The 10,240-nt window shown below is 46.1% G+C and overlaps 1 protein-coding gene and 1 long non-coding RNA gene across 6 annotated transcripts in view; one reads left to right on the top strand and one right to left on the bottom strand.

Annotated features, from left to right (window-relative positions):
* Positions 1-961: 961 nt before the first annotated feature.
* On the bottom strand, positions 962-9,582 carry LOC132655969 (uncharacterized). Of its 3 annotated transcripts, XR_009593931.1 has the most exons (4): positions 9,462-9,582; positions 4,677-4,760; positions 2,172-3,586; positions 962-1,162 (listed from the first exon to the last, which is right to left on the bottom strand). It is a non-coding gene; the product is annotated as an uncharacterized LOC132655969 (long non-coding RNA). The 3 variants fall into 3 exon arrangements; XR_009593930.1 differs by lacking the exon at positions 2,172-3,586 and having other exon boundaries at positions 962-2,122; XR_009593929.1 differs by lacking the exon at positions 2,172-3,586 and having other exon boundaries at positions 962-2,119.
* The window catches only part of Fbxw4 (F-box and WD repeat domain containing 4), an 80,212-nt gene continuing 78,932 nt past the window's right edge, over positions 8,961-10,240 (top strand). For 2 of the 3 annotated variants that reach the window (XM_021649920.2, XM_060390507.1), the window contains exon 1: positions 8,964-9,595. In XM_021649920.2, coding sequence (XP_021505595.2) covers positions 8,970-9,595 — 626 coding nt within the window. In that variant the 5' untranslated portion in view covers positions 8,964-8,969. Of the gene's footprint in view, positions 9,596-10,240 lie in introns of all 3 variants that reach the window. The other variant, XM_060390509.1, reaches the window with a different exon arrangement.

Here is a 10,240-nt window from a genome sequence, read left to right as displayed (position 1 = left end):
TGGCTGCTGAGAATCAAGCCAGGGTCCTCTGCAAGAGCAAGTGCTGTAACCCTATTACGAATTCTCTTACCTCCCCCCCCCCAGCAAGGTCTCACTGTTTAGCTCTGGTTGACCTGGAATTCACAGATATGGTTTCCTTTGCCTTCCAAGTTCTAGGCTAAAATACATGCATGACCGTGTCTGGCTAGCTTTAACTTTTTTAACTCTACAAAATAGTATTAAGTATTACTGTTGTGTACCTTTAATTAAACTCTGACTCAATGTGCCATCTCAATTATGACTAGATCTCAAGTCAGGAAACTTGGAAGGTCTGGTTGCTCTCTATTGTTTCTAAAGAGTGAGGCTAGTGCAAGGCCTGACCCTTCTGGCTGTTCTCCTACTGCTGGGCGATAAAAGCCGGAGGAAGATTTTGACTCAATGTCTCTTGAAGGCTGAGCGCTGTGTGGTCCCTGGTAGCAGACCTCCATGCAGCTTCAGTGTGTCATTCTGCCTCTCATCTGGGAGCTTTCATTGCAGGTGTGAAGTTCAGTGTTCTTGGCTCACTCTGGAGGGCTCTTCTAGCAGAAAGTGTATTGTTGGCTGGGAAGGAGAGCCAAGGTTGCAAGAGTTGATTGTCAATGGCTGTTGCCTGTGTGCAGAGTGGAGCCAGTGGTCTTGCTAAGTTTCATGTGTTTGGAAACTGCTCTTGTGACTAAGAGGAAAGATGCTTCAGCCGAACCCCTCCTGGCCAGGGAAATCCACTGGCTCTGGGGACAATCCACTGGCACTGGGAATTCTTGACTTTTTTTTCCCTCCGTGGTTGAGTTTTAACACAGACCATTTTTTCTCCCTCATCTATTTGTGTTTGCAAACAGTTTCTGTCAGGAAAAGAAATGTATATTATAGAGAAGATTTTAGAAGCAGTTACACAGTTACTCAGAAGCATAACATTATATGTTGTTTCAAAGTCATACTTGCCCTTTATTTAGTACATGTGCACATATGTATGTAAGCGTGTGAACATGTTTTAGTCAGACAAAACTGAGGGCTAGTACGAAGTCTCAGTGGGTAAAGGTGCTTCCTGTCAGGCCCGATGCAATTTCTGGAACCCTCTTGGTAGAAGAAGAGCAGTGACTCCTTCGAGCTGTCCTTGACCTCCACATATGTGCCCTGTGACTGCCAACTAAATAAATGAAAATGAAACAAAACAGCACATTGCATCCCCCCTCCCATTTTAAACAAGACCTGAAACCTAACAGATGAAAAATACATGACAACCCAGGGCACCCCTCACTGGCATGACTACCTTAAATTAGGCATTATGAAACAGTATGAATTATAACTGTAGAACCAGGAATAAGAATTTTTATCTTGATTTACTTGGTTTGTTTTCTGGGAGACTAAGGTCAGTGTTCCCTGCTGCTTGTGATGGTTTTCAGCATGTGGAGGCTCAACCCCGTGGCAAGGGCTCTCACGCTGCAGCCCTGGCTGATACCGAACTCTTTACGTAGACCAGGTTGGCCTGTAATTCCAGAGAATCGCCTGCCTCTGCCTCACAAGTGCTCCAGCATGCCTTTGTTTGTCTGTTTGCTGACACAGAGCCTCACAGTGTGGCTCAGGCTGGCCTGAAGCTGGCAGCAGTCTTCTTGCCTCAGCTTTAGTGCTGGATAACAGACCTGAGTCACCACGCCCAGCTTAAGAATTTTATATTAAAAAAAATAAAAAATTTTATATTTAACCTAGTTTTCTCCTAGAAGAATTAAAGATGCTTAAAGAGAAAACTTTTCCTGGACCTTAATTCTTATTTCTTGGGAAAGAACTCATGAGGTCACATTTGTGCTTATCGTTATTAATCTAATGATTTTATTGAACAAAATCTGAAGGCATTTTAAGAAGTCTCAGCAATCATGAAACTTCCAGAAGGCTGCAGTTTTCCGTCTCCTCATGGTTTCATGTCTCCCACCGCTGCTGCCAACTGAATTGTTATTCCAACAGACAACGATCAGAAAATCCACAAAATTCGATGGCAAGTGGTAGTGGAGGGATTTGTTTAAAGCCTCATTTTGCTGGTTCTGTGTTTATTTCTGTAAGTTTCCTCCAGGTAAACATGCCCCAGTACTTAAAGATATACTGGCATCACCTGCTAACAAAAAGGAGACTATCACAGATGGACTCAGGCCAGTGTCACTTACCTGGGAAATTTCCTGAAAATATTGCGATTCCTTTTCTTTCTCACAAAGTTGGATTTTCCCTGTTCTCCCATTCTGTTAATTACAGGCATTGTATATTTACATACTACACTTAAACATATACATATGTACATAATTTATTTACAATTAATGATTGAAAATGTGTTTTCTCAGCTGGGAGTGTTTGTGCACACCTGTGTGATCCCAACACTCGGGAGGCAGAGGCAGGAGGATCTCTGTGAGTTGGAGGCCAGCCTGATCTACAAAGTTTGTCCAGGACAGCAGGCTGCATAGAGAAACCTTTTCTCAGGAGGAGAGGGGGCGGGGGAAAGAAACTGTGCTTTCTCATAGTCACAAAGCCAGAATTATATTTGAAATAGTGCCTACCTTTCTTGATTGCTTTTGTTTTTATTTTTGTTTGAAACAGAGTTTCCCTGTGTAGCCCTGGCTGTCCCGGAACTCCATCTGTAGACCAGGCTGGCCTCCAACCACCTGACTCTGCTGGTGCTGGGATTCATTATTAGTTTACACTTGGTGTAAATACCTTTTGGGCCTTTTTTCTTTAGACATGACTATCAAAAGTATGGGCAGACAGAACAGAACACAACTCCACAGTCATCTCTGACATTTGTTACAATCCCTTCCAGTCTTTTTTGGTTAAAGTATTTTAAGTCAGCACTTGCTTGGAATTATTTCATATGAAATAATAAAGTTTTCTCCCTGGGTGGTAAAGGTGGTGGCACATGCTTTTAATCCTAGTGCTTTGGAGGCAGGGGCAGGTGGATCTCTGTGTGTTTGAGGCCAGCCTAATCTACAAAGTGAGTTCTGGGAAACCTGTCTCAAGAAACCCAAAACAAACAAACAAAACCCAGTTGTTGTTTTTTTTTTTTTTAAATATGGCAAAGATGGTAGATCCAGATGGCAATGGCTTTTCTAACAAGATTTCTGAATATTCTGGATATGAGATACTGATTGTGATTTCTGAAAACATTTTAGATGTTTCCTCTATTAGGAGAAGTTTGTTTCCAAAAACATTCACTGTGAGGCCTCTTATTTCCCCTTTTTATTTATTTATTTTAATTTTACGTGCAGTATGTTTGTGCACATGCGTGCCTGGTGCCCGAGGGTCCGAGGAGGAGGATATTGGTTGCTCTGGAACTGGAGTTACAGACTGTTGTTGGCCACCGTGTGGGTGCTGGGAACTGAGCCCCAGTCTGCCAGAGCAGTAAGAACACTGAACCATCTTTCCAGCCCTCTTCATTCTTATATTCAAATTTGTTCTTTATTTTATTCTTTCATGATACATTCGTTTCCTTATCTGAGACAGAGTCTCTTGTATCTCAAGGCTGACTTCAAATTGACCATGTTGTTAGAGATGACCTTGAACTTCTGATTCTCCTATCTCCACCTTCCAAGTGCTAGAATTAGAAAAGATGAAGAAGGTTTGAAAAAATTTGGGTGGCTAGTTAAAAATTCTGTTGATAGTTGAGTAGGGAAACTGAGCCAGAGGACTCAGTTTTGGTTTCTTTGTAAACCCAGCTATGTTATGTAAATATGTTTTTTGTTTTAATTTGAAGCCTGGGATTTTTATTGGGCTATAGTTTGTCTACAGCTGTTAATTGTCTCATGTGGGGCATGGCTTTTGCCAGCTGGTAACGGCCTTCCATGTGTGGCACAGAGAGGGGCTTGGTCTAAGGCTCTGAGGATATAAACTGAGCCCAGAAAGAGAAGAGGTGGCAGGGTGCTCGGTGTTAGTGTTTGGCCTGTGGCAGTTTGGAGAAAGCAGAGATGGACAGTGTGGCAGTTTGGAGCAGACAGTTTGGGGTGCAGCGGATTGAAGAGATTGCTGGCTGTGTCTGTGGTTGATGAAGATTGGTTTAGAGTCCTGAAAGAACCCATTAACCCTCAATAGCCAGGAGAAGTAAAGGGGCCCTCTCTCCCCACTAGCCTTCTCTCTCCTACACAGGGTTGGAGGTTGGAAGGAAGGCTGAGGCCTAACCACCCCAAACAAAGTAGAGTTTTAAAAACAAGCACTACAGAAGACTTCAAGTTTGGGGTCAGTCTGAGTTACACAATGAGATCCTGTTTAAAAAACAAAGTGACAAAACTCCTCGGAGTCTGGGCATAAAGTCATGCTAGCATGAGGACCTGAGTTCAATGCCCAGCACCCACGTAAAAGTCAGGTGTGATGGATGGTGTGCTTCTGTAAACAGAGTGGTGGATGCCGGAGTTCACTGACCAGCACATCTTGTCAATTAGTGGCTCCAAGATCATGGAGAGACGCTGTCTCAAAGAAGCAAAGTAGAGAGAAGCTGGAGGAAACCTGTTGTCAACCTCTGGCCTCTATACACACGAGCAACACGTGTGCACACATAAACACATGACCACATGCACACACACATACACACACACACCACAGGGGGATCAGTGGGAAGAGAGACCACTAAAACTAAAACGAAACTCCCCAAGACAAAACCAAGTAGGCAGGCAGGCTATGGTGGGATATACCTTTGATCAGAGTGCTGCAGAGAGAGTCAGGCTGGTCTATACAGCAAGCTCCTGGCCAGCCAGAGCTGCGCAGTGAGACCCTGCCTCAAAACAAAACAAAACCAACAAAAATAACCAAAACAACGACAACAGACAAACATAAAGAAGCAAAGAAACCTACCCCTGACACTGCTCTAGGTTCAAATCTCCAACCTCTTTTGTATAAGAGTTTAGACTGTATTTGGACTCACAATGACTTGATTTTTCTCTTTAAAAGATTTTATTTATTGATTTTTTTTAAAGTTGATTCATGCTTATAGTTTTTTTTAAAGCTTAATATAGAAAACTCTAAAAGTGAAATTAAAAAAAAATTAGATTACTAGGAAAAAACATAATCAGCATTATTCTCAAACACCCCCTTTTGCATTTGTGACTCAGCGAGCAAAGGGGCCTCCAAGCATAGCATGTTGGACGACCTGGATTCTCTCCCTGGGATCTACGTGAAAGAAGAGACTTGGCCTCTGACCTTCACACATGTACTGCGCCACTCATGACCCCCCACACCAAATAAATAAAAGTTCATGCAATACATTCTGGATTTATTAGTGTCTAAGGCCGTCTGTGTCTGTGTGTGGGTGAATGTGACATGGCTTATGTGTGCGGAGGTCAGAGGACAGCATTCGGGATCAATTGTGTCTGCCTGCCTTGTGGGTCTCGGGATCCAGTTCAGGTCATCAGGATTGGAGGTAGGTGGTAGGCAACTTTACTCACTGAGCCATTTCATCAGCCCATATTTTTGCCAAATATAAGGAAGGAAATGAAGCGGAAACACAATGACATACTTACCAAACTTAAGTGTTAAGTGTTCTTTGGCAAGAACATTTAGTTCCCATAGATTCCTATAAAGAAGCAACTGAGGGAGGAATGAAAAAGTGAAAGATAGTGGGGTGGGAAGAATATATATTCCCAAGAAGATGGCCTTATGTAGCTCTATAGATAAGTAACTGAGACAAGAGCAGCAGCAGCTCTCATTGCCCCCAAGCAGCTTTTCTGTGAGCTCTAGAAGTTCTTCATGGTCAGGAGTAAACCACAATGTGTGTCTTCACTGATGAAGAGATACTTGGGAGGACCCTGGATTTAATGCTTTATCCCCTTTTCTGCTGTGTATGGGGAAGGTTCACACTAGAAAAGAAGCTTTGAGAACAGACTGGCTCGATTTACTACCTTATGCTTAGACATGACTCAATCAAGGCCTCATTTCCCTTCTGAGGGAGAAACAGCAGTGCCTTCCTTATGTCGTCACTGAGAAGACTATGGCTGGGAGGTGGTGACACAAACTCTTAACCCCAGTACTCCAGAGGCAGAGACAGGTGAATCTCTCTGAATTTGAGGCCAACTCTCTACAGAGAGAGCTTCAGGGCAGCCACGGCTACACAGAGAAACCCTGTCTCAAAAAACAAACAAAATACAGGTTAAAAAGATATATATTATATATATACAGGACATATGTGTTAAGTTCTTGTGACAGTGGCTGACAAAGTGTCCAATACATGTATTATTGTAGAGGAACAGCAATACATGTGTGGCAGTCAGAGGACACCCTGGAGCAGTCAGTTCTCCCCATGTGGGCCCTTGGGGAGGGGACTCAGGGTCACAGCGTTGGACATAAGCACCTTTACCCACTGAGCTACGTTGCCAGCCTTAGAACACGAATTCTAACCTAAGCAGTTCATTTTTTTTTTTAAATATGGTATCTTGGTTAATCAGTTAATCTTAATTAACTTGGGATACAAGACAGTAGCAGAGTACCTGCTTAGCGCGTGTGAGACACTGGCTCAGACTGGTGTGAAAACAAGAACACTTATTTACTGAAAGAGGAGCTCAGGCTGAATTCAAGCTCTCCTACTCTGCGTCTCCTCCAGAGGACTGGGATTACCGGTGTGCACAGCCACACCTGGTTGGAACTTGATTTACGTACATGTGTGACACAGGTGTGGAGGCCAGAGGTCGAAGTCGGATGTCTTCCCGTCTCAATTGCTTTCTACCTATTTCTGAGACAGAGTCTCTCACGGAAATTGGGCTGGTTAAGCCCCAGATGCCCTGTGTCTCTATGCACTGCTGGGATTACAGGGTGGAGGGCTACACTTTAGATAAAGCCATCCCCTCAGCCTCTGCAAGCTGACACTTTAAAATGTCCATCAGTGAAGGCAATATGGGATAATACATAAAATGTGCTTGTTTAATTGTGCATTTTAATCCTGCTGTTTTACTGGGCCAGTTTTATATATGTGTGTGTGTGTAATTCCCTCTAAGTCTTCTACTAAACACTAGGTATAATCAACATGGAGGAGCTATACTGTATGTGAACAACAGCTTAAAATTACTTAAACCACACATTATATCCATTTCCGTCTTGTCAGAGCGGCTCACAGAACACAAATGCAGCAAGATGCATAAATGTTCACCTAATGATACCACTTCAATCTACAATGCTTCTGCCTTAATAGACCCAAGACTAAGCCAGTTTATTATAGTGAGCTCTAAAGAGACAGTCTAAATTTTTTGGTTGTATTGAGATGTGCCTTTATCATTTCATTTACATACCAAAAAAAGATACCTGAATATTCTTTTTAACCATGCCTCAGGTTTGGAGATTGTTTTCCGCACAAAGCCTTCGTTGCATTTTAAGGGGACGTGTGCATGTGTGTTTTTCTGTAACAGGATTTGACCTGTAACTATCACTGAGACTTTTCTTGGAGGAGTTCAAAGCATTTTACAGGGATCATCTCATTTATCCTTCGAAAGTAAAGCAGAGGCATTTATCTCCACTACAGACTGAGAACACTAAAAGGCCAAAGTAGGTGGGTTTTTTGTTGTTGTTTTGTTAAGATCAAAAAGTAATTCTAGGGCAATTCCAGATTCCGGTCTGACCTTGTTATATGATGCTTTTGCAACTCTGTAGTACGATGTGAGGGCTTTCCCTGTTCTCCCTTGGCTGTGCTGGGTTCTGAAGGAGTCTGAAAACTTATGTCTCATTCATTCCTGCTCCTTAAGAATGGCTGCTACGATATAAGTACAAAAGATAAATTCTCCAATTAGTCGTATATGGATTTTTTGGTTGTTTTCAAGACAGAGTCTTACTATGGACATTTGGCTGGTGTGAAATTTACTTTGTAGAACAAGATGGAGCTTTAAATTGTGGTGACTTCGCTCCCTAAGTGCTGGGTCACAGGTGTGTGCCATCACACCTTGCTCTTATATAGATTCAGGAAAAGGAACCTCATTTTTTTTTTTTTTTTTTTTTTGAGACAGGATCTCAGTATGTAGCCCTGGCTGGCCTGAGCTTACAGAGATCTGCCTGCCTCTGGCTTCTGAGTTCTAGGGTTATTAGCCTGTGCCACCGACCCTGGCTTGTCCGAGTCTTAATGTGTAGCCCACTACTGTCTAACAAACCACAAAAAAAAGACACGGATATAATTTTGAGTTTTTTAACAATTGCACTAAATTGCACTGAATTCAGTCCAGTGTTTTCCAAATTACTAACAATATGTAATATAAATTATGTAACATATTTCACATTTTTTTTTCTGTCTAGCTTTTCAAAATCAGCTTTGAATTTCAATTATGCTTATAGCATAGTTGAGTCTGGAAAGGCTGCTTTTCACACACACAGACACACGAAGCCACGTGATTATGATTAAAGCGGCCTCACAGACCATGTGGGGCAGCATAGGTCTATACTTCAAAGCTTTATATCAGTTCAGGTGAATCCAACTTGCCCTATGTAACGACTATTAAAAACCCTGATTGTTCTGATGTGCTGCTTGGTTTGGGTGCTATGGACTCAGGATCTGGTAAGTTGTTTTCACTTCCCCAGATATCGTCTACTGGTACACCTACAGGATCTTGGTTCGTATCCTTTGTGAGACCAAGGGCAAAGGCCTTTTGAGGGCAGATCTTCCATCTGATGGTTTCTGAAGCCACAGGCTTCCTCTTCTTTCTGTGATCCTTTCAACAGCCTCCTTCCTCGGCCCCCAACCCCCTTTCGAAGGTCGACAAGCGCTTTCTCAGTAAGCCAGGCCGGCCTTGAACTCACGGCCATCCTCCTTGCCTTAGCCCCACGCTGGGATTACAGACATGAGGCACCAAGCTTGGTTCCTAGCTAGTCTTGAAGACGTATGCTTCAGCCAGACGCTCCTGGTGCTCCAGAAGATGGGGGTGTCAGCGCCCACGTTGGGGTTCGCACCCCGAAATGCGGGCGTGAGGGGCGGGTCCCGGCTTGGGCCCGCGCCGCCCCATGTGACCCGGTCCGACATGGTGTCGCCTCCTCTCGAGGAGGCGGCGGCGGCGGCGTCCTCGGCTCCGCCGCGCGTCGAGCGGGCCCCGCGGCCGCTCATGGGCAGCCAGGGCCGCTCGGGTTCCCCCGGGAACCGCGGGGCCAGGGAAGGCGAGGGCGGGGAGGCGAGGAAAGTGCAGGAGGCCGGGGTCGCGCGGAGGAAGCGAGGGAAGGGGAAGGGGAGAGCTGGCGGCGGGCGCGGCGGAAGAGGAAGCGGGGCGGAAGGGAAGCCGGCGGGGAAGGCGGCCGGCCCGGGGCAGGAAGGAGAGGGAGGCACGGAGGAAGGGCCGACCGGCTCCGGGAAGCGGGATGACGGCGGCGCAGGGCCGGGGGAGGAGGAACGGAGCGGCATCCCGGGGCCCCGGGCGGCCATGGCGGCGGCGGCCGAGGACGCGGCGGCGGAACCGGCCGCACGTCCGGCCGCGCTCTGCCGCCTGCCGGAGGAGCTGCTGCTGCTCATCTGCTCCTACCTCGACATGCGGGCCCTCGGCCGCCTGGCCCAGGTGTGCCGCTGGCTGCGGCGCTTCACCAGCTGCGACCTGCTCTGGCGCCGGATAGCGCGGGCCTCGCTCAACTCCGGTTTCACGCGGCTCGGCACCGACCTGTAAGCGCCCGCTCGCCCGCCCGCTCCCCGCCCCGGGCCGGCCAGCGTCCTGGGAAAGGGCGGGGCGCCGAGGCCTGGTCGGCTCGGGGCCGTGTGGCACCCGGAATACCGAAGCCCAGACCCCCCGCCCCCGCCTCCAAGCACCCTAGGGGGAATCCTGGTGTCACCCCTCTTCAAGATTCCCCCACCGGAGGAAGCTTCCAGAGAGCATCCCTCGGTCAGCGCCCTCCCCAGTGGGCGGCTACTCACTGTTAGCTATCCTAAAATACTCTTCAGTTGTGGCTTTTCCCGAAGCTTTGACTGCCTGGGTTGGTCTGTGTCCTGAGCCTCAGGCCCTGAAGGACGACTCCTGCTGGTTCTAGGACCCAGGCCCACTAGGTGTCTTTGTGGCCATTCATCCTGTCCACTCTCTCAAAGGTTGTTAGGCTTCAGAGCTCAGATAAAGTAAAATATGCAGAAAAGGGCTCAGATCCTAAAAAAACAAAACAAAACAAAACAACAACGGAAAAACTTAAGTCCCATTGTCAATAAACTTTAGGTCTTGATGCAGGTGGAAGGACTCACAAAAGATGTCTGGGTGAGGCAACAAGTTGTATTTGGGGAACGCTGTATTCAAGATATTGCAGTTTGACCTAGTAATATCTG

This window comes from Meriones unguiculatus, chromosome 1 (genome assembly GCF_030254825.1).
Source record: "Meriones unguiculatus strain TT.TT164.6M chromosome 1, Bangor_MerUng_6.1, whole genome shotgun sequence".
Classification (NCBI taxonomy): Eukaryota; Metazoa; Chordata; class Mammalia; order Rodentia; family Muridae; genus Meriones; species Meriones unguiculatus.
The sequence above is the reverse complement of the archived record's forward strand: the minus strand, read 5'-3'. Positions and strand labels throughout refer to the sequence as shown.